We start from the raw sequence: 23,769 nt of genomic DNA on the forward strand, positions 1-23,769 counted from the left end.
TTTTTTTCGTGTATTATTTTCTTTATTTAGAATACGTGGTTTCAACTCAAATCTGTTTTTTATTTTTTATTTTCTGGAAATCTCTTAATTAATCAGTATATTTTATGCTTTTACAGAATTAATCAAATAATTCAAAAATTAAAAGAATGAACAACTGTTTTAAAAAGATTTGACTAAGAAAAATGAAAACTATTACTTTCGAAGAGTATTCAAAGAATCTTAATTTTGAAAATATCGTGTCTTAATAGCGAGCTTTTCGCAATAAAGAAGTAAAAGTATGCGTAAATAAAATTCTCCTATTGCTAAAGTTATATTAAATGTCATGAAAATATCGATTCTGTTAGACATATTTTGTTACATTTGAATTTTCTTTTACTCGGTGAAATCTTGTTTGCTTATTGAATTTAAACGTCGTATTCTTTTACATCGTCGTAATCTTATCATATAGTATACTTTGTTTTTTATTATTAAATATATTTTCTTTTGAATATTTTCAGCAATGAGGAGGAAAATTTTGCTGTTCTTTTTTCTACCCCTGAACAACGAATGACTTGGGAAGCTGCATTTTTGGATGCCAAAGGTAAAACAATTCATGAAAGTTCACCGCATGATATTTATTTCTTACAGAAGAAAAAATATTTTATTTTAAAGACAAAACAGATTTTTTAAAAATCCAGTTACAAGGATGTATACAATAAGAAAAAAAAGAAAGTCATTGCAAAAATAATACATTTAAGCAAAAAAATACCATGATTTTGGCATCGAACCTGAAACCTCTTTGACCCTCCTGGCCAACCAATAGCTGATACAATATCACATTACTTTTTAACTATCTAAAATTTCATTTTTAATAGTTTTTTGTTTTTTTTGTCGGATTTCCACGTGTTTTTAAAGTACCGATCTTTTCAAAATGATATTATAATGACTGTCGAATCGTGCAAATAGTTATCACTAGAGCCCGGATTTTGATGATCTAAAAAGTCTCAACTAATGCCCTTAAAAAGTGCAAAAAATGCCCTTAAAAAGTGCGAAAAATGCCCTTAAAAATGCGATAAATGTGCTAAAAATGCCTTATGACATGACTTAAATAAAGAAAAAATATTAAACTAAAACAATGTTTTACTCTTTAAAATTATTATGAGTCATTTCAAAAAATATAAAGCAATGCAATACTTGTTCTACGTTCATTAAAGTTTGAAAAATATGTTTTACATCCTAAAATAACAAAAAAGAGGAAAATATATTGACTCCAAAACATTTTCATTTTGTACAGAAACTTTAATGAATATAACAACTTCCATATCATTATATTACTAAATATCAGAATTACATTGGATTATTAAATATTTTTTGATATTTTGAAATGTAAACGAGCGTCTCTTGTCTTAAAGCAAATTTTTATTCCTGGAGAAGAAAATTTCCTAGAAAATTGTAATGTTCTAAACGATACAAAACAGAGAAAATGGGAAAGCTGTAACAAAGAATTACTTCTAAAGATTTTATATCAATCAATAACATAGTGGAAAAACATAATGGCATGCAGGTGGTATTGAGAGCTACAATATGAAATTTAAAATTATAAGACAAATATTGCATTTCATGTGATAAAAATGCCCCAATAAATAATGAAAATAGGAAAAAATTAACAAAAAGCTTAAAAAATGCTTTAAAATGTAAAATACGGCCCAAAATTTAGAAAAAAATGCCCTATAAATCTTAAAAAATGCTCTAAAGGACAAAAAATGTCCAAAAATGCAAAAAATGCAGAAAAATGCAAATGTCATCAAAATCCGGGCCTTAGTTATCACTTCTGGCGTGCTTTATTTGTGCCAATTTTATCGTAAATCCAATTTTATCGTACATTTTCTTACGTTTTAATGGCACTACGTATTTCCATATGGTTTTGAAAATTCCAATATTTTTAATATGTATTAATACTGTATTTGTATCAATTTCATCGCAAATCTAAGGCTCGGTTTCATGAAGAGGTTTTTTTTTCTAATCGCTCTTTTTCTATCGTGATTTCAAAAGTTATTACTACACTTTTCCACGGGGTTTCGGAAATCCTGATATTTTTTATCTTTTATTATAACGACTCGCAATTTGTTTGTTGTAGATTTTGTGCTGCTGCTTGCAACTGACGTTTTTTTTTTCATGAAAAAAAATCTTGATATTTTTAATGCAATGTTAATACAAAACGTGAAATTCTAATGAGGGTTTTTAAACTGTTTACTGTTTTTGAACTTGGTTTCTAATTTTTTGTTGCTTAAAAAGCCATATTAAAATTTAACATTCTTAAAATCTCGAATAATTTACTAATTACTACGAATGTCCTTAAATTAAAAATATACCGAACTGATTGTTATTTCTTATTTTGAACTATCATGTATTTTGCGTCATTTTCAATAATTTTTGACCCCCATACGATTTCTTTAATTAAAATATTCATTTCGCCTTTAAGTTGATCAATAAAATATTTATCTATTTTTAATTTTTTTTTATTTATTTTACTCTAGAACATTACAGAAAATTTATTTTAAATACACTTTTTTGTTACATGATATGATAAGAAAACCATTACTTTTTCCACATTTTCCTATTTTTTGGGTGAATTTAGTTTTTTTAATCAAAAAAATATATTTTAATTTTAAGTATCGGTTTAGTTTTCTTCAGTTTTTAATGATTTTTTACGTTTAAAATAATTTAATTTTAGGCAATTATGTAACTAAGTTGGACAGTAAAAAAGAAGAAAAAAATTAAGAAAATAAAAATAATAATTATAATTATTTAAAAGAATTTATTTCCTTGAATATATTGCTAAGTTAGCTGATAAAAAGAATTCCGTCCGAAACACTGATGTTTATTTTAAAATTATTATAATTGCCGTTAACATATCTAAATATTTAGAAACGCTTACTAATGAAAATATTTTTTCTTTCACAATATATTTTTTTTATTTTAGTTTGCAAATAAAAATAACCCTTAAATAAACTTCGGATATAATTATTATAAGATAGCGAGTTATTTCCTAGTATTATTAAGCCAAATTTTATTCCAATGAGGTAAGTTGGTAAGTGTATAAAATATATCCATTAAATACTTTTTTAAATTCCACCTTTCTATCGCAATTATTAATTCTTCATTAATTTATATTAAAATAATTTAAATAAAAAAACATAAACTGAAACAAAATAAATAATTATAAATACCCGAATGTCTCTTCATAGTGTTCTTGTCTCACTTCATATCCAGGTTAATGAGGTGATTTTCAAGGTATACAGGTTGTTTTTCTGACACTTATCAAACGAAATATTTATGAGGTATAAAAAAATTTACCCCTTTATTTCAAGTCAAGTATTTATTGAGGTGTCTGAAGTCGCACATTTTATTTATACCTAAGCTTATTTTAAGGTTGTTTAAAATTCACTTCATATCAACTAGACTAGTGAGATTTTTAAAATATACCAGTTGCTTTTCGGACGCTAATATCAAACGAGGTATTTATGAGGTATAAAAAAAATTACCTTACTTCAATTAAAGAGAGTCAGGTATGTATTGAGGCGTCTGAGGTTGGTTTTCATATACTTCACCTCATTTTGAGGTTGTTTTAAATTCACTTCATATCAACCAGATTTTTGAGCTGAAATTCAAGGTACACAGCTTGTTTTTCTAACACTTATAACAAAAAACGTAGTTATGAGGTATAAAAAATTTTCTTATTTTGACTAAGGAGAGAGCCTGGTATTTATCGAGGTGAATGAAGCTATTTTATTTGTACTTGGGCTCCTTTTGTGGTAACTATAAATCCTCTCCATAACTACTTGCTTGAAGAAACTGCTCTTAAGGTATATGCAGGCTAATTTTTTAACACATTCAATTAAAGTGGTAAATTATTATTTTTCAGGTTATTATATAGCTTATTTTCCTAACAAATCCAGTAAAAATGGTAAATGGTTATATTTCAGGTTATTTTCTAACACACCCAATTAAAGTGGTAAGCATTAGGTTTAGAAAGAATTTCATTTAAACTAAGAAGAGTCAATTGTTTACTTAGGTATATGAGGTTATTTTGTTCACATTTGAGATAATTTTGGGGTTTGAACAAAGCCACTTCATAACTAATTATTTAGTTGATGTTAATTATTGATGGCAGAAAAATCTCATTCATCACGTAGTGCATATTAATAATTTTCCAAAATTAATAAAGTTTTATAGAAAGTAAAAGGTGAGAAATAAATAGCTATTCCATTAAATTAACAATTTTAGATTTAATGTTAATTATTAACTAGGCGACTTATTAGTACAGCTGATGCTATTTAAAAAGTATTCGTAATTCTTACGAATCTAAACAAACTATTTAAGTATTAGTAATATTATAAATAATTATTACTAATGAATAGTTAAAAGATAGAAAAGTTAGTGGTTGTAATGAACAACATTATGTTGATTTTCAATGTCACATAGCAATGAGGTTGCATATAATAAAGAAGAAAAAATATTTTTAAAAAAATAAGTCATTTAGGAAATTTAAGAAAAAACGGGTAATTTTTCAAAAGGAAACTTTTACAAGAAATTTACGAATAAATAGGTGATTAAAAAAAATAATTATTACAGTTAGCAACATAAAACTGAATGATAATTTTAATCATTAATATGGTTTCATGCATTGATTAGGAAAATTAGAAATGATTATAATGGAAAATTAAAATCAACTTTTACAAGAAATTTACGAATAAATAGGTGACTAAAAAAATAATTATTACAGTTAACAACATAAAATTGAATGATAATTTTAATCATTAATATGGTTTCATGCATTGATTAGGAAAATTAAAAATGATTGACGTGATTTAGTGAATTATGTGTGCAATTAAAGTTTCAAAAATTTTTTCCCCGAAATTAAATTTTTAAAATGCAATTGACACATGAATTTTGCAAATGAACGGTTAAAAATTAAAAATAAATAGCTACAGTTTACAACATTCAACTGAATATTAATTTTAATCTTAAATATGGTTTCATGTCTGATAAATGAAAATAAAGATTAGTATAATTAAATGACTGTTTGCTATCTCCCAAAAATGAAATAAAACAATAAATAATCAAAGGAAATATGAATAAATAGTCATTGCAATAAACAGCATTAAATTAAATTTCAATTTTACAAGATAATGAGGTTGAATATTATTTAATGACTATTTTTCTATCTCCCCAAAAGGAAATAAAACAATAAATTATTTAAAAAATATCAATAAATAGTCTTTGCAATAAACTGCATTAAATTAAATTTCAATTTTACAAAATAATGAGGTTGACATTTTTAAACAATAATTATCGATAGTCAATAATTAAAGTCAATAATTATCGATTTAAATTCATTTAAACAAGAAGGAGATTAACATATTTTCAGATGTTTAGCAAGTTTGAGAAATTTATTTATTTATGAGCGAAATTATTGTTCTCGTCTTTGAATTTCGTCACCTTACAGTACCATAATCCACAAAACGAAGCAAATATTCCGACACCTCAATCAAGTGTTAAATAGAACATTGTCTAAGATGAACCATAGTATTGTGTAATAAAATTTGAGTTCTGCAGTTTCTTCTTCCCTATTAAAGTTCTGCAGCAAGTTTGGATGATATTATGGTTCAAAACGCTTGAAACTCTTTACAATTTAGTGATTATTTTTAGTGGTGATTATCAATGTAAAAATCAAATACTCTGACTGATGCCGACTTTCTTTTTCAGATAACATAAGAGAAGAGAGCATGTATCCTGAATTCCTAAGTTCCTTACCATTGGGAAGAACAAGGCCAGGAATGCAGGTATGTCAATGTAGTAAACGAAAACCTTAAACTTTTTATTTTGATACATATCTTCTTTCATTTTTAATAGAAACTTTTCTTTAAAGGGTAATATATTTCTCAAAACTTGATACATACATTAAAGTACAATAGAACAAATGTGATCATAAATTCACAAAAAGAATATATTATCTAAAAGCTATGTTAAAATTACAATTAGCATTGAGTAATTCAAACAATTAAACAAAATTTAGAAATGGACAATAATTAATACAGTTAGACGAAAATTATAACTTGGCATAATTCTCTGTACACCTGGTGGAGCATCAGACCACAAGCTTTGGCGTTTAATTCCTACCGGTCAAGAGGCGCTTCCCTTGCACTCCCACAAATGGACCATCCCAGGATGTTTCTTTCCCTTATTATCATTTGTCTGTTGCTTAGTTTCGGCCGGCCTCTTTTCCATTATCCCTCCAGTGCCCATGTCAAATCTGTTTTAGTTGTGTCCTTTGGGAGTATTCTTAGCGTGTGTCCTATCCAGGACCATCTTCATTTTTTTGTTTCTATTTCGATGGATTTAGCTTTTGTTTTATAGTAAAGTTCGCTGGTTGTAATTTTATTTGGCCAGTATATCTTTAAAATTTGTCTGAGGCATTTAGTTTTAAAAGTATCGAGTTTGTATTCTTGTTGCTTTCCGAATATCCATGACTCACTACCATATAAAAATACAGACTTAACTATTACATTAAAAATTTACAAACTTGAATTTAGTATTAAAGTTAGGTGATTTCCAAATTATTCTATTGGTCCACAAAAATCCGTGTGTATTAACTCTGATGGACTAGTTGCTCTAGTACGCTCAATTGAAAACGGATGTCTAGTTTTTCTTTTACACACACTTCCCAAGGATGAGAAATATTCTTAATCTCATCAGTTTGCAAATTCCTCCCGGTTGAATGACTTACTAATTTCTTCATTCAGTGTTTAAATACCCAAGTTTTCTATGGTATTAATTAGCATTTTTTTCCTCACTGGTGACTAGTTCAACTTTTCGTTCATTTAGTTTTATTTAATATAGCCCGGAATTATTATTTTTACCTTCTAAAATAACATTTCCTTTCGTAGAAATTTCTATTTTATTTTAAATAAATTTCACAACACTACCATTCGTAAGGAGGACATTATACGAAGCTGTCATGTATGTCAGTGCATCCACTTTCATTTCTTTTTAATATTTTTTTTTCTTTTTTGATAGTTAGGTTGTTATTTCATACAGTGCTTTTCACTAGGTGATTCATCGTATGTCATTTAACATGTGACTTCGTGGTAATGGTTTTTGTTTTTCTCGTGTTGTGTTGATCCCTTTAGTTCTCTTATGAGGTAATAACTTCTTTTATTTCATCTTAAAATATTTTTCTTCTACTATAATCTACTAGTTGTGACATAAACAGAAAGACGCACAACACTTAACACCTCAATTAAACACTCGAAAACTTCATTTGTGCTTATTTTTCCTCCGTTATAATTAAGAAATATATTTCTCCAATAAACTGTTATCCCTCATTTAACTCTTATCAACCATTTAACCATCTTATCAACCAATAAAACGCCATTTTAAATAAACCTTGGCAAGGTTAACAGATTATAAACTCCGTTGCCATTCTATTTGGTAACAAAGCACAGACATCAAACTCTTGAAATTTTCAAATAAATGATAAAATGAATGACGCATTTTGAATAATAAATCGGGAAACTTTATCATGAATCTTTAAAGCATGTCGAAAAAATAATTTTTTATGTACTTTTCAGAGTTGTATTTTTACTAAATGTGTGGGTAATAAGAACTATAATTTCGAGAACAGATTTTAGCCGATAAACACATTTCCATTACGAACAGAAAAAATATCAAATAAATTATTTAAATACCTCAAAATTTTAAAATCATTTGCCAGGGTTCCAATTTTTTTACCGAAAATGTGGTGTTTTTGAAAGAATTATTTTCCTAAGGGATGAAACAAACAAAATATTAATGGAATCATTTTCGCTCCTCTTTCTCCTGAAATGATTACCTTATGTCAAATTTATAAACTGTCAAATTTTGACAGATTCTATTTTTGTAAGGTTATTAATAAAATTCTTTCATTTTTTAAATGTAACGCTTACGGTAGGAATTGATTTTCATTTATAATCTTCAATTCCTATTTGAACATAGCTCCAAATTTTGATATAGTAGAATTTTTCAAAAATTTAAAGGCAGCGAAATGTTTATTAACTGAAGTAACTGATGCAATCTAACTTTTAAAAATGTGGGTGTAATCAATAGGTATAATTCAATATTATTATGTCAGTACAAAAACTAAGCTTAATAATTTTGATTTTAAGATAGGAAAACTGAATAGTTATCGAAACAATAATTCCTACGTATGAGCTTTACAGATGAGCTTTTATTTATCATGATATGTATTTCAGTAACCCAAATAAATTCTATCTTTATCTGATATCTTAGCGCAATAAGTTAAAAACAATGCAGTTTTGTTTTTCCCGTTTATTTCGAACATTTATATAAGAGTGAACATACTATCGCATTAGTTGTAATATCATCGAAAACTGATTCACTGATGTGAGATGAAATGACTAGAGCTAACATTCCTTATCTCATTCACTGTAGTATGCATTTATGCAATATTCGAAACGTATTTATACATTTGAGTCCCAATTATATTTCATAACAGTCACGTATTACTACTGTTCTTGCGAAAATACAGTTATTGCAAACGTGCTTTGTTAGTAATATATTTATGCAAAATATGTGGAATGAAAGTTAAAACCTTTTGTAAAGTTAACTAAATCTAAATAAATCTTCCAATACAGGTCTCAAACTTTGAAAAATACACAACAAACTAGTTTCAAAGTAGGGAGGGAGACAAAAGTGGCATATTTAGTGAGTTTCAAGAACTTAAAAACTTTCATAAAGCTAATTTGAGCATTAGAGGTGTATGGTAAAGTAAATGGTCATAAAATACGTTGCACTATTCAAATTGAAGTGGTATTTTACAGCAATTTTATCAAAATTTCTGCATCACTTTTATCATTTCTATAAACTAAATATGCACTGTAAGAAATGACGGATTAAATTCAGGTGAAAAATTTTGGCAGCCTGAGTGCAGTATCCGTAAAATCCACTTTGCCGTAAAATACATTTCACCGAAAAACTTTATATCTTTATTTTTACAATAATATTTATTTAATTACAGTGATTTAATGATTTTACAGTTAATATTACTGTATAAAAATTACTTTACATAAATTTTTTGTTAAATAAAACTTAACAGTAAACATGGATTTTACTGTAAAAAGTACTAGCACCGCGAGTGCCGGTACTTTTTACCGTTATTTTATACGGAATATTTTACAGTGCACTCTAAAATCTACATTTTGTAAGATATAATTAAAATAGTTCTGAAAAAAATCGTCATCGTCTCACCAAATCACCAGTCGTCATCGTCTAGACAATGCCCCAAGATGGCAGATAGTTAAAAGACTCGAGGAGGGCTAATTACAGGCTACCTATTGTAGAGACACTCGGGATTTCTACAAATATGGTGTTCACTCTGTGGAAACATATTCACAAAGACAGGAGCTGTGGTCCGCTGACCTAGTCACAGTCACAAAAGAGCAACACTACCGGTTCAAGACCGTCATGCGAGATTCCCAACCAAACGGGATAGGTTCGAGACACAACTATCTCGCAACCTGCATAATGCAGCAGGAATATTTACTTCTCAGATAACAATCGAATAGAGATTTAATCCAACTTGACTGTATGACAGGTGCCCTGTAGTCTGCATCCCTTTGACTGTGAACTACGAAAAGAACCGTCCATCCTGGTGCCGAGAACACCTGTCTTGGACAGAGGATGATTGAAGCGGGTTCTCTTCTGTGATGAGAGGTGATTCAATCTTGAAAGCAACTCGAGACGTATTCTCCTCTAAAGAGAGCCCGGGAGTCAATATCGGCTCTCTAACATTATCGGAAAGGACCACCATAATCGAGGAGGTGTGATGGTCTGGGCATGCATCATGTCATAAGGGGATAACAAACTCCATACGTTCTACAAAAGTACTCTGACAGGTCAGCAGTATAGAGACGAGATCCTTGCACCTTGTGTGATACTTTTGAGAGGAGAATGTGAACCAGATCTTATCCTTTTGTCTCCATAGGGTTCAGCTGGGGAACGAATACCTCCCACCTGAAATATGTGTGACCCCCTTGGAAGCTCAATTGCAGCTCAAAGACCAGCTCCACGTCCATAGATGAGCTCAAGTGTGCATTGATGCAAGAGTAAGAGGGGTTGCAACAGGTGTTGATAAGAAACCTGGTAAAAAGTATGAAACGTCAATGCGAGAGTTGTGTAGCTATTAGAGACGATCATGCATCCTATGAGATATGTTTTCCTTTGATTGTCGGTCAGCAGCTGTGCTGGAAAAGTGACCAGTTTCCTCATATTTCTCATATATTGGTCTTATATAGAATGATATTTTGGCCAGGTTTCGTTTCATTTGCTTTGTTAGTTTTTTCTTCTTTTACAAAAAAAAATTATTTGTCCCTTCAATAGTTTTCACCAGTAAATATTATGATGTACAAACATGTCTCGTTTTTTCAAGCCACTTTATATTTGTGTTAAAAATTTATCATCCTTTTAAAAGGACGCTAGGCACAGATAAATTGACAGTTTTTTTGTTTTTTTTTTATTCTTATATATTTTTTTTTGTTTTTTTTTTATTTCAATCTTAACTTTGGCACAGTACTTAATAGATTCTGGATAGTTTTTTAAATGTAATAAAATTACATCAAATAACTGCGCAGTATCTAAGATGTTAAATTTTAAAAATTTTATTTGCTTTTATTTATGAAACAAACATAAACAAAATATTCAAATTTTAGGAAAATATGATTGAAATTTTTCAGCTTAAAAACTACAATTATAAAATTTTAGTTGCTTCAATATTTAATATTTTTAATGTTTCACGTTGAATCAAATTATTTTATCTAAATTTTAAATATTTTTTTATTATTCTAACTACATGCCTTGACACTTTTATACAACATATTGTCGTTATATTGTTCCTAAAAACGATTTTCTTTCTTCTTCTATGAAGAGGGTGAGGGTTGATTTTTAAGCCACATATTTTATGTGACGATAAACTTGAAAAAAAGAGCAACATAAAAAGCATTAACTCGAAAATGACGAGGCAATGTGAGATGATGCAATAGCATAAAGAAAATTCTGACATCAGCAAAAGAGTGATTATTTTTAAATCTTAGGCATTCTGCGCTCCCACTCAACCACGTTCTTCACCAACAGCGGCTGCGTGCGCTACAGCGGATACAATGCGCATGCACCATTGCGTCAGCAATCCAAAGAACATAAAGAGATCAGAAGTTCTAATACGTAACGTGTTCTGCTTTTTTTCTTTGTATGAAAGCGATAATCTGACTTCAAAATCAGCATTTGCATAGTTTTAGAATAAATTGCATTAATTATTTACGTTTTGGCCAAAAGTGCCGATAGCAAATTCACTACGTCACAAAATGAAAAAAATTCTTGTTACCCTTTTAGACCTTTTCCTTCTTTTATTTTCCTTCCAAGGTAATTGTCCAAAGTTAATTCTATTCCAGAAGAATTATTTTTTATAAGTCTGTTTAAAACAATATCTAAGCACTATGCAGGGAGCGAAATTGCTTTTGATAACAGAATTATTTCATTATTAAAATAAGAGCGTTTCAGAAATTTGAGGAAAAGAAAAATCCTCTCCTTCGAAAAGCTTAAGACCTGCTGATCTACCCTAAGGAGCCAAACAAGACGTCACAGCAATAATAGTATCTGCGAGGGAATAATTCATCCAAACTTTTTTCAGGAGTAGAGAGGCTTAATAAATTTGCCAAAGGCATCATCTTGATTCAGATTGACTCTGAAATGGATTTCGACAGTCTTAATTTAGCATTAGAATGGTCATAATTAAGAATTTTAGACAGCAATGAAGCCAAAGCTCCAGAGAAAACTCTTTTTAACACTTGAAAAAGATATTCAAAACGCAAATCTCATTAAAACATTCAAAGAGCAAAATGAAAAATTTTCGGAAGCCAATTTAAACATTAGGAATCCAATTAAAACCACGCAATGCAACCATTGAATTTTAACGATTGACCTCAAATACTAAGAACGTTGAGAGGCTGAAAATCGACTGGGAAAGAGAAGGCGTCAAAGAAAAGGGGTGACTACTATGATTCTGTAAATGCTGTAGGCACTGATATCTGGCTACAAGTTGCAAAAACCAGGAAGACTGTCTGAATTGCGGAAAAATCGGGACACGGTCGTGAGGGATAAAAGAATGAAAGCAGCTGCATAAGCTATAGTATTAAATTGAAAAACTTTGTAAGGAGTCATTGAACTACTTACATCTGTTTAAGTAAACTCCTGTCCATGTAGACTCAAAATTCTGACCGAGAAAAATTAATGATTACGGAGACTGATTGTTAATGAAACGAAGCAGCCAGCCAACCTAAACAAATCGTCTTTTTCTGCTGTTTTTTTTTTTCGAAGTTTAATGCAATTTAAAGTTTTTAGATATTAATGCTATTACAGCATTTGATATAAAATTTTGATGAGTGATTTGATGATCAGCCATTTTTTAATGAAGGAAGCTCGTGGAAAATTCAGTCTGAAGTCTACCCAACTGATCTCGTTGTGCTGGTGGGCTCTTCAGCATGCATCTACCTTTGGGCAGGTCGCCTTCAGAGGGGTCACGCCACCAGGATATATAAATATATATATATTCAGGGGTCGGCCTAAATAATGGAAATACTTCGATACTGACATATTTTTTGATATTTTTCAAAAAATACCTAGAATATCAGTTTATAAATTTAGAAGTGTTTAAATCGTGCAATTTCTCATACATATCAGAGAAGTTTAAAGCTTTTTAAGGTTTGAGGGACCTACAATAAATTGCAAACGGGAAAAATAATTTCAAGCACCCTATGCCCAAAAATGTAGTAATAAATTTGTAACTTATGACAATTATTGTGGTTATTACATGCGAGGGTACGGTGGCAGCACGAATTTAGTTTTCCAAGTAGGATATTGGATTAAAGTCAGGTGAATTTGGGGGCCAAGACGCGACTTGAAAGTCAGTGGAATGTTCCTCGACGATTCGACACTTATGACATGGTGCATTATCCTGTTGGTAAACACCATCCCCGGCAGGAAAAACTGTTGTCATGAATGGGTGAACCTGGTCTGCAACTATGTTCAAGTAGCTTACAGACGTCAGGGATTGTTCTATGAGAATTATGGGTCCTAATGTGTCCCATGAAAGCATTGTTCGTGGGAGAGAAACCTTGAAAACCAGGGCGAGCCCATTGTTATGGATGGAGGGTGGTCATAATGTAATGGCTCTTCGTTGTATATATATATATATATATATATATATATATATATATATATATATATATATATATATATATATATATATATATATATATATATATATATATATATATATATATATATATATATATATATATATATATATATATATATATATATATATATATATATATATATATATATATATATATATATATATATATATATATATATATATATATATATATATATATATATATATATATATATATATATATATATATATACTATTATCAGGGTGTGTAAGTTTAATGACACGTTTTTAAAATAATTTAAAAATTTCCCGTGCTCTACACTTTCTAATCACCATATATAGTAGATTTCAGAGTTTTAACATAACGAAACATCTTCGAAAAAAATTTATCCTGTCATCTTAGATCTTCTATATGATGTATCGAAAAATGTATTAATAATTTTCAGATTTCTTTTTTAAACAAATAACTAAACATTCCTTTTTAATTTTTTTAGATAACTTGCGCAGCGTCCATTGTTGGATCTTCTCAGAGTGGTTTGCCTGATTTATGGATCTGCAGCAGTGATGGTTATGTTGGTCAAGTCTGTATCTTATCTTATCAAGCCGAGCCCGTCATAGCCACATGCGCAAATGTATGCAGTGCAAGGATTCTGTGCATAGCTGCTGTTCCGGGTGTCAATGCTGGGTAAATATTTATTCTCCTGCAGCTATTAATTATTGGACTGGAAGTACATATATCAATATATTAATACGGCTGAAAATGAAAAACAAAAATAAACAAACTATTATATGTATATACATTACATACATATATATTACATATATATATACACATATACACGCCATTCCTATCATAGATTTAGTCCCATAGAGCCCAATACTGTTTAGTAGCAGGGTCGTAGAAAGAAATATCTTGCCAACTAGGTCTTCCTTAATTTCAAGGATAGGTCTTCGAATTGGGCTTCTTATTTTCCTTCCTCACTCCATGAATCTGGCATGGATGTCGTTAAAATCATAACATGGTGCATCACGTGATTTGTTGGCTTAGATTTTTTCTGTTTTCTGGAGCAATATCGACAGCTACCATTGCAGGTCTTCTTCGATAATGTGCCGGCATTTCCATGCATCCCTTGTTTTCTTTACATTTTTCTTATTTTAAGGGTTTTATGTGCTTGTAGCAGTTAAAAAAAAACTTAATAAATCATGAATTATTAATTTTCCTTTTAAATTTTCTCTCTTTTTTTGTTGTCAGGTACCTAAGAATGAGGCGCAGGAGCACACTTCTTCCATACCTGCCAGGTTTCAATTACGAAAAAATGAGAAGGGATAGTATACAGGAATGCAAAGGACCACTCGACAGGTGAGATTTATAAGTTCAGTTACGTTTTCACATTAAAATCAAAATTATCGGTTTACGAAATCTTTTCATTACTGTAAGTAAAATTTTTACTCTAAGCATCTGAAATATACCTTACATTTGAATGAGTACAATGAAGTCCTTTGAATACATCTTACATCTGAATGAGTACAATGAAGTCCTTTGAATACATCTTACATTTGAATGAGTACAATGAAGTCCTTTGAATATATGTTGCATTTGAATGAGTACAATGAAGTCCTTTGAATATATGTTACATTTGAATGAGTACAATGAAGTCCTTTGAATACATCTTACATTTGAATGAGTACAATGAAGTCCTTTGAATATATGTTGCATTTGAATGAGTACAATGAAGTCCTTTGAATATATGTTACATTTGAATGAGTACAATGAAGGCCTTTGAATACATCTTACATTTGAATGAGTACAATGAAGTCCTTTGAATACATCTTACATTTGAATGAGTACAGTTTATACATTATGCTACGTATGAATAAACCAAAATAACAAAAATAAAGTAAAAATAAAAGTACATGTATGGATATACCATAGTTTTGGTTCTATAAACAGAAACCTTCCTCACTCTCTATACACCAAGTGGCAGAAAAAAGTAACAAAGCAAACAAGTTCTCAAAATGGTTTAACTAAGAGGAATAAGCTTGAACAAATTATTTTTCCTTCTTTTATTACCTTGTTCAAGCTTGTTTCTCTTGGTTAGACCACTTTGAGCGTGTTTATCTCATTACTTTCATACTGTCATTTGGTGTTTGGACAAAAAGGAAGATTCTTGTTTATAGAAACAAAATAATGGTCTGTACATTCACGTACTTTTATTTTTGTTTTATTCCCGTTGTTTCGCTTTATTCATATCTAATATTTACTGTTTTCTGTCCAATTTTTAATTAATATATATGAGTATTCAAAGTAATACTAATTTATAAATTTATTACGTTTCAGCGACTCAGACGATGAGTTCATTGATGCTCTAGGTATGTTTTAATAATTTATTTATTTATTTACTAACTGTTCCTCGTTCGGGTTGTAAGTAAAGTAAACAATCAATAAATGAGTGCTAAAAAAGCAAAATAATGCACAAAACGGTTCAATCAATAAAGCTAAAGAAAATTCCACTATTTAATATGTTTGTACTTTTTGACCTTCCATTTAGCTTTACTTAATAATATTAAGCAAAAATGTTCAGTTCCAGTTTTAAATTCATTCCATCATGAAAAAGATTAACTGTACTAAGTATCATTTGGCATTTTTGAGACTATGAAAAGCCTCTTACCAAGTATTTTTATTAAAATTGCATAGTTTTGGCTCTATTTTTATACGTGCCAAATATACTAATTGTACCTACGTTATAAGTATATTTGGTGCCTATTTAAACTACACCAATTGCTATAATACTAGCGCCTTTTACCAAAACTAATTAAACATCATTGGCGTCAATAATAGCATGACAGTTTGTTACGCTTCTTCTAAATAATTTGGTACCATTTTACCATTATTTCATTAGTACTTATTATCAAAATTAAATAAACATCAATGGCATTAATAGTATTTTGGTGATTTTTTACATTTCTCTTAAGAAATAAGTAACATTTCTCCACTGATTTTGCTTTTTAGTGCATAGCTCAATTTTTTTTTACTCCAATTAGTAACGATCCTGGTAGCGTAATTTACAAAGTAAATCTGCAGCACCGTCTTCATAATTCTAAATTCGCCTTTCACCTCAATGGTTATTATTGTACAATGTAGAAACATGCATGTAGCAAACTTTTTAAAATAAGGTACTTTAAAACTATACATAAAAATGTTATTTTGTTTAAATTTAAGTTGAATTTTTACTATGATACTAAAAACATTTGGAATAAAACTCTGTGCTAAGTCTATGACCAAGTAGCAAAAAAAAAAATTCCTTAATTATTTATTCTTTGCGGTGTTCATCCAATTTAGAGAAGTTTTAAGAAGCATTCTGGGCAATTCCTTTTTTGTAACAAAAGGAAAACACTGTCGAAATATCAGGACGCTAGCACAAATGGTTATGGAGTTATAAACGCACAGACAAACTTTTAATTCTATTATTATAGATTACTGCAAGTCTATTTAATGTTCTTAATGCACATATCCTTCAATAAACATAGTATTAAACACATTGCAAATCATTGCTCTATAACATCTTTATATTTTTAATTAAATTTAAATTTGATTATTTTTGACTAAAGAGTTTTTAAGAAATAATTTGCTACAGTTTCTATGTTTACTTCCAGAAGAAGAACTTTCAAGTGATGATACTAACACTTTACAGCCTACGATATGGCTTGGAACTGAGGATGGATGGTAAGTGATTGAATACTTAAATTAATGATGAATTTCATAAACGGTAAAAAGGAATTTATTAATTCTTATAAATAAACCTTAAAATTAATATTGGTCCAAATTAAACTTAATTACCTTTTTAAGACCAATTAACTTTTATTAACGGGAGATTAACTTTTCCTTAAAGAATTATCATACATAATAAGGAATAAATCCCAAAAGACTGCATGTTAATTATCAATATCTGTATTTTCGTGCTTAAGTTCTTCGGGATAAATATTAAGCGATTGATGAATGTAACAAAATTCAACACGACTACGTCACCATTTACTTAGATATTGATTTCGCTATAAGAAAAATAATATCACTGTACTCAAAAATCAGTTTTGTAAGTATTGTAAAATTATATTGTTAAAAATCTAGAAAGGAATTGAAAAATGGCAATTAGTTAATAATAATGGTAATTGCTTAATTTTTTTGTCGTATGCCTGTTTAGGCAGTGAGGGTGCGATTGTTCCTGTTTTCAGTGGCGCCATCTATGGCCAGAAATTTGACTACTGCCACGCCATTCACACAACCACAACCCGTTTATAGGTCCGTCACATTCGCACACATTCACACACAAAGGAGAAAGAGACATTCATGCCGTGCCCGGGATTCGAACCCAGGACTTTTCTGATGCAAGGACAGTTCCCTGCCCCCTACACAGGCCGGTCGGCAATTGTTTAGTAGAATACGTAATAAAACCCAAAAATCTTGGGATTTTGACCTTGACCGACCTTGCAACTTTTATTAGACAAATAAATTTTCCTTGAATTTGATTAGTTCACGTTTAATGGATTCTTAGTTTAATATGCAATCAGACCCGCTATCGTGGGCCACACTGTTAAAAATTTTCTAAAAATTACGGTAAAATAACCGTCAGCAGTTTGTCCATTCAATTGACCTTAAATAGTTTACGGTATAGATTTTTTACCTTCACGTTTTTAGAACCGTTTACAACTAATGTGGTTTAAAAAAAATAAATGAATTAAAAAAAACATGAATATAAAATTCTACGGTTTTTAACTATTTACAACTAGCATGGTTTTAAAACCATGAAAAGAAATTTAACTATACATTGGAGCTAAACTATTCGCTTAAGTAACAAGCATTGGAATTAAGTTGTAGTTGAGTTGCGTGTATCAAATGAACCTTGGAATATTGTTTAATTAGTATATTTGTTTGCTTCACCTATCGTAAGAGATGGAAAATACTAGACTTCTTTTTTTGTTAAGTAGCTTTATGGTGCTGCCTTCTATGCGTGAATGAGAACAAATTGGGGTGTGCAGGGCACTAAAACTCCTCATGTGTTAAAAGGAAATTGTGTGGTGCCAACGCTAGGATTCGAACCCCTGTTCTGTCGGTCCTGATATCGACAGATTAGCCCTATAATCTATAACATGTACCAAACTGCAAGGAACTTAGTGTCTTCACTAAGTGGGTCTAGTTGGTGCGATAAAATTCTGGTTGTTTAACCGTATTAAGCAAAGGCATTTAAAGTGCTTTTTTTCACAGTTAACAGTTTGAATACCAACTCATTATGGTTATTTGACTGTTATGGTTATGGTAAAATAACATTTGAATAAATTGTTAATTAACCCTTTCTTTAAAGAAATTTCTTACAGTGCTTCTGAAGACGCAGCTCCACTAATCAACGAATCACTATATCGAAATTCTTGGAGAAAAAAATATTTTTTAGAATATTCTGGGCAGTAATGATTACGCTAGTAATTAATTTACTTATAAATTATTTATAAATTATTTATGAATTATTATATATATTATTATTTATATTACAAACAATTTACTTATAAATTATTAATTAAAGAACTAAATACAGTTGTATATCTATACAAGGCTCTGTATATATGGCAAGTATCACACTATAAAACAAAACTTTTATCGAAACATTAAATAGCATTCAAAATATCAGCCATATATCACCCTATAAGGAAATTTCTTTTCATGCTTATCTTTGCGATTTTCCTCATTTTTGGAATACATCATTTTGACCTTCTTCATTCTCGAGGAAAGTGGCGAGTGAAAGTTTTGTATAACCAATTCACTCTCCTTTTTGCCTGCCTTTTTAACTATTCGCATTATTGATTAAAATAATAACATTTCGGAATATAATTCTAGACATAAAGGAAAGTGACCAATTTTAAACACTCCTTTATGTATTAATTTATATATAGTGAAATAATATTTGTATTATAAATTATAACCAGCTACTTTTGAACTTTTGAAGTTTTATAACATTTACTTAACCAAGTGAAAAAGGAAAATTTAAGTGAACTCTAAACAAACTACCCATTTCTCAGTTGCCCACTATAAGCATGTGAAATAATATTAGTCATATAGCAATTTGGACGGGATAACTAAGGAATGTCCACTACATCCGAGTGTCCACTATTTCCCGGATTCATTATAGTGGGGTTAGACAACAGCACCTTATTAGGATTGCCACAAATTTGAGCGGCATTATGTTTTAAGGCACTGACGTTATGGTTGAGCTTTGAATATTTTTTTTAAATGTTGTTAAATTGAACAGTTTTAACTTTTTAAATTAACCATAAACCTATACACCGAAAAGCCATTACATTATGACCACCCTCCATCTATAACAATGGGCTCGCCCAGGTTTTCATGGTTTCTCGTCCAGGAACAATGCTTTCATGGGGCACATTAGGACCCATAATCCTCATAGAACAATCCCTGACGTATGTAAGCTACATGAACATAGTTGCAGACCACGTTCACCCATTCATGACAACAGTTTTTTCTGCCGAGGATGGTGTTTACCAACAGGATAATGCACCATGTCATAAGGGTCGAATCGTCGAGGAACATTCCAGTGACCTTCAAGTCATGTCTTGGTCCCCAAATTCACCTTACCTTAATCCAATAGAGCATTTGTGATCCTACTTGGAAAATAAAATTCGCGCTGCCACGCTACCCCCTCGCAATGTGAGGGAATTGCAGGACCAGTTGGTGAGCGCTTGGTACCATATACCTCAGACTACCTATCAACACCTTGTGGAATCAATGCAATGCCACGGCGGGTGCTAGCAGTTTTGAGGGCTAAAGGTGGTCCTACATGTTATTAGCAGGGTGGTCATAGTGTAATGACTCTTCGGTGTATATAGCTCATGAAACTGTACAGATTAGATATTCATTTTGTTTAGTATTGCTTTTAAGCGTAATAAATTGTTTTATATTTTACAGCATCTACATTTATAACTGTAAAGATGTAAACCTTCGGAAAACAAGATTAAAAATGCACCACACCACCTGCATATATGACATTATGTAAGAACTTTAAATTATTTCAGTTTTATTATATAATTCAGTGTCTCTTAATTCTAAAATATTATGAAATATCCAACTCACTTTTTTTAACGTTTTCAATGTTTTCATTTTAAGCAAGTTTAAAGTATCCTTTTCACTTTTACTCCTTTTTTTTCAGCCACTTCAATGAAAAGGTATATGTTTCTTTAGCGAATGGGGAAATTCTGATTTACAGACGTGATATAAGTAAGCAAATTATAAATGAATAATTTGTGTTCCAATATCTTTAATGTAACTATCATCAAGTTACAATGTTTTGAAATTATAAATGTAAATAATACAATACCTTTGTATAGTTACGAACTGTTAAGTTTTAAATTAAAACATTACAATCTTTAACCTATAAATCATATGGTAGGATTCAGTTTTTCACAATTCCATATTTTTTTGGTTGTCATTTGCATAAAATTATTTATATCTTTCTCTTGTACAAGAACTTTGCATGCCAAATTTAAAGGTATTTAACTGTAATATTTATTTTTCTTATTTTACTCAGCTGTTATTAAATTTTTCATTTTGATTGTTTTCTAAACTAAAAGAGTGTTCTCTTCATTACAACGTTTGTCACGATGGTTAAAAGTCGCGACAAGTAAATAATAAGAAAAGAGAATAAATGAAATAAATGAAAACTATATATATATATATATATATATATATATATATATATATATATATATATATATATATATATATATATATATATATATATATATATATATATATATATATATATATATATATATATATATATATATATACATGTATTACAAGAATATTACGGACCATAGTTCATGGTCCATAATGGTAACAACCGTGAAAGTTATTAATCGAACTTACAAAAAAAATTGCCTATTAATACAATTAAGAACACTAAGCTTTATTCCTTAATTTAATTTTAGGGGATTGAAACGTTATTAAAGCAAGCAAATAATTTAATTCAAGCGTTCTAATGACTCATATAATTTATAGGACAATTTGTAAAAAATTGTGTGATGCAAGATCTTGATGGAGCGTAATATGTCTGTATGTATTTCACAATGTGTAAAAAGACTATTCTCAATGTAACATTATAGAATCCTTAGCAAAAGTGAAGTTAAATAGCATGCATAACCGAGTTATGCAAATTAATACTATTCTTAATTAACAGTATAAACCAAACACCATCCTAAACTAATCAATCAACACTGAGTAATAAGAATAAGCAATTATTCATATTCTTTATAGGTTTATTTAAGCGTTATTTATGATAACTACTTCAATGAATTAAATGCAGAATACTTCGCTAGTCAATACTGAGTAATAGAGAAAATCCATTATTCATATCCTTTACTGGATCTGTCGAGTCCATTTGATAAGCGTTGCATCATTAATGCGGGGTTGGGAAGGTTTTGTGTGTGTGTGTGAAAGCATAGATCAAATCTAAAATGTCTCATAAACTGTAGAAAGCTGCCAAAACCGTACTGTTGACTGTTTAAAGCTCTTATGTTGGCAGATAGATTTTTTTTTAAATTTTTATTTAAGCATTGCTAAAAAAGAAATCAGCATCTATATTATATAAAACGCTAATACGTACGTATGTATGTATGTATATATGTATGTATGTATGTATCAATAAAACCGATGATATTTCTTTTCTCGCGCTGGCAACAGTTTTCATTTTTAATTGATTGAATTCGGCGCGCAAGAGCACGTAGTGAGCAACCAGATAACAATAACCAGAGTGAGCATTATCAGGTTGTTCAATTCAGATTCATGCACTAAGAACATGACAATATTTAATTTAAACTCAATTAAGAATTAATTAATTAATTGAAGTGAGAATGCTTTAAAAGGCCGTTGTTGAATTGATATTTTTCTACTGGGAGCTACCTAAACGTCTAAAAAACGTTGAAGTGTTTGTATTGAATGCATTGAATTTTTTTATATTTCGCGTTTATTTATGCATTGAATTTTCACGCTTTAAAATGCTGAATATTAGTGAAGCAATATTTGATAATTTATTTTGCTAATATGTTTCTTATTTAGCTAATGTTTTGATTTTTAACCATGTACAATCTAAATAGCTAATATACTTTTTTAAAAGCCAATAAGAACATTGGTAGAATTCATCTACATAAGTACAATACTATGTCTTTGATGATAAAATACTATGTCTTTGATGATAATATATTATATCTTTGTACTAGAACATTGTGTTCATTGGCGAGCGAGAGCAGCGAGCCATGGTTCACGGCGTGAACCACATAGGATTGTGTAGCAATTCTCGGGGGTTGGCGAGCGTTAGCGAGCAGGGGGCGGAGCCTCCTAGTTTAACTATACTAGTCTTCGCTCAAAAGTTTTGTATAATCAGAATTTGCTTACATTGAAATTTTAAAACTCGTACTTTCTTGAACAGAAAATTCGTTTGAATTACAATTGATTGACGGACCAGGTGGATAATATCATAAAATACACTGATAAAAAAGCAATAATAAAGGAAGAATGATTTTTTTCTTTTTTTTTTGTTAAAAATAAAATAGGTAATGGCCCTTAAGACGATTGCTGATCACGCCGACAGTGAAATACGTTCCGTAATACGATTTTTGAACGTAAAAAATGTTAAACTTTTTGAAATTTATCGTCAACTTGTAGAGATGTAATAAGTGATGAAATTGTGAGAAAGTGGGTTCGACAATTCATATTCATGACACACCAATGTTCATGACGAAGTACGGTGTGAAGAGCGTCAGTGATGGTCCGGTTTCGAAAGGGAATGAGGAAATTCACGGGAGCCGACGGTTTTACAATCGAATTATTTGTGACAAGCTTCCAAATTTGAAAAACTGTTTTGTATGAGATTGTCTTATATCGATGACTACTCAGAAAACGGTATTCAGCAATAGCTGTCTTCACTGGCGGCATCCTTCTTGAAGAGAGTACAGACAAGTACGTTTCCTACTATTGCAAATGTCAGATGTTAGTAACTATGTAGAAAAACAATTTCTAAAATACTCTTTTATGTTAAAATAAATTTTGTTTTGAGAAATATTTGTTTGCGATTTTTTGCAAAATGGTACTTACTTTCCGGGCATGCGTCATATATTATTACTCTGAAATTGTAAAACTAAATTGTCTAATTTTATTTTATTTTATATCCGTCGTTTAACAGCTGACCCAATTTTTGGGTTTACGACTACTAATGTTCAACTCCGTAGCCTTGTAATTTTGAACCAATCCAGAAGTAAATGAAACTCCTAGATCAATACCACCAAAGGTATTGATTTGTTATGGGAACATGGAGGACTTTGTGACTCGGCAGATTTAAAGTGCATCAGTCACCATTTACTACACTGAGAGTCTTCGACCGGTGGGGATCGAACCCACGAACTCTTGGACATGAGTCCAGCTCCCTACAGATCAGGCTATCCTG

At 30.1% G+C, this 23,769-nt stretch overlaps 1 protein-coding gene across 4 annotated transcripts in view; it reads left to right on the plus strand.

Annotated features, from left to right (window-relative positions):
- The window catches only part of LOC107455669 (rho guanine nucleotide exchange factor 17-like), a 259,700-nt gene that overhangs the window by 222,982 nt on the left and 12,949 nt on the right, over positions 1-23,769 (plus strand). For 2 of the 4 annotated variants that reach the window (XM_087167607.1, XM_043057607.3), the window contains exons 12-19: positions 498-580; positions 5,749-5,825; positions 13,762-13,952; positions 14,520-14,627; positions 15,606-15,637; positions 16,922-16,991; positions 20,238-20,321; positions 20,479-20,546. In XM_087167607.1, the coding sequence (XP_087023733.1) occupies positions 498-580; positions 5,749-5,825; positions 13,762-13,952; positions 14,520-14,627; positions 15,606-15,637; positions 16,922-16,991; positions 20,238-20,321; positions 20,479-20,546 (713 nt within the window). The remainder of the gene's footprint in view (positions 1-497; positions 581-5,748; positions 5,826-13,761; positions 13,953-14,519; positions 14,628-15,605; positions 15,638-16,921; positions 16,992-20,237; positions 20,322-20,478; positions 20,547-23,769) is intronic. The other 2 variants (XM_087167608.1, XM_087167609.1) reach the window with 1 other exon arrangement.

Source organism: Parasteatoda tepidariorum, chromosome 7 (genome assembly GCF_982258835.1).
Source record: "Parasteatoda tepidariorum strain Cologne lab strain chromosome 7, Ptep-v5.0, whole genome shotgun sequence".
Taxonomy (NCBI): Eukaryota; Metazoa; Arthropoda; class Arachnida; order Araneae; family Theridiidae; genus Parasteatoda; species Parasteatoda tepidariorum.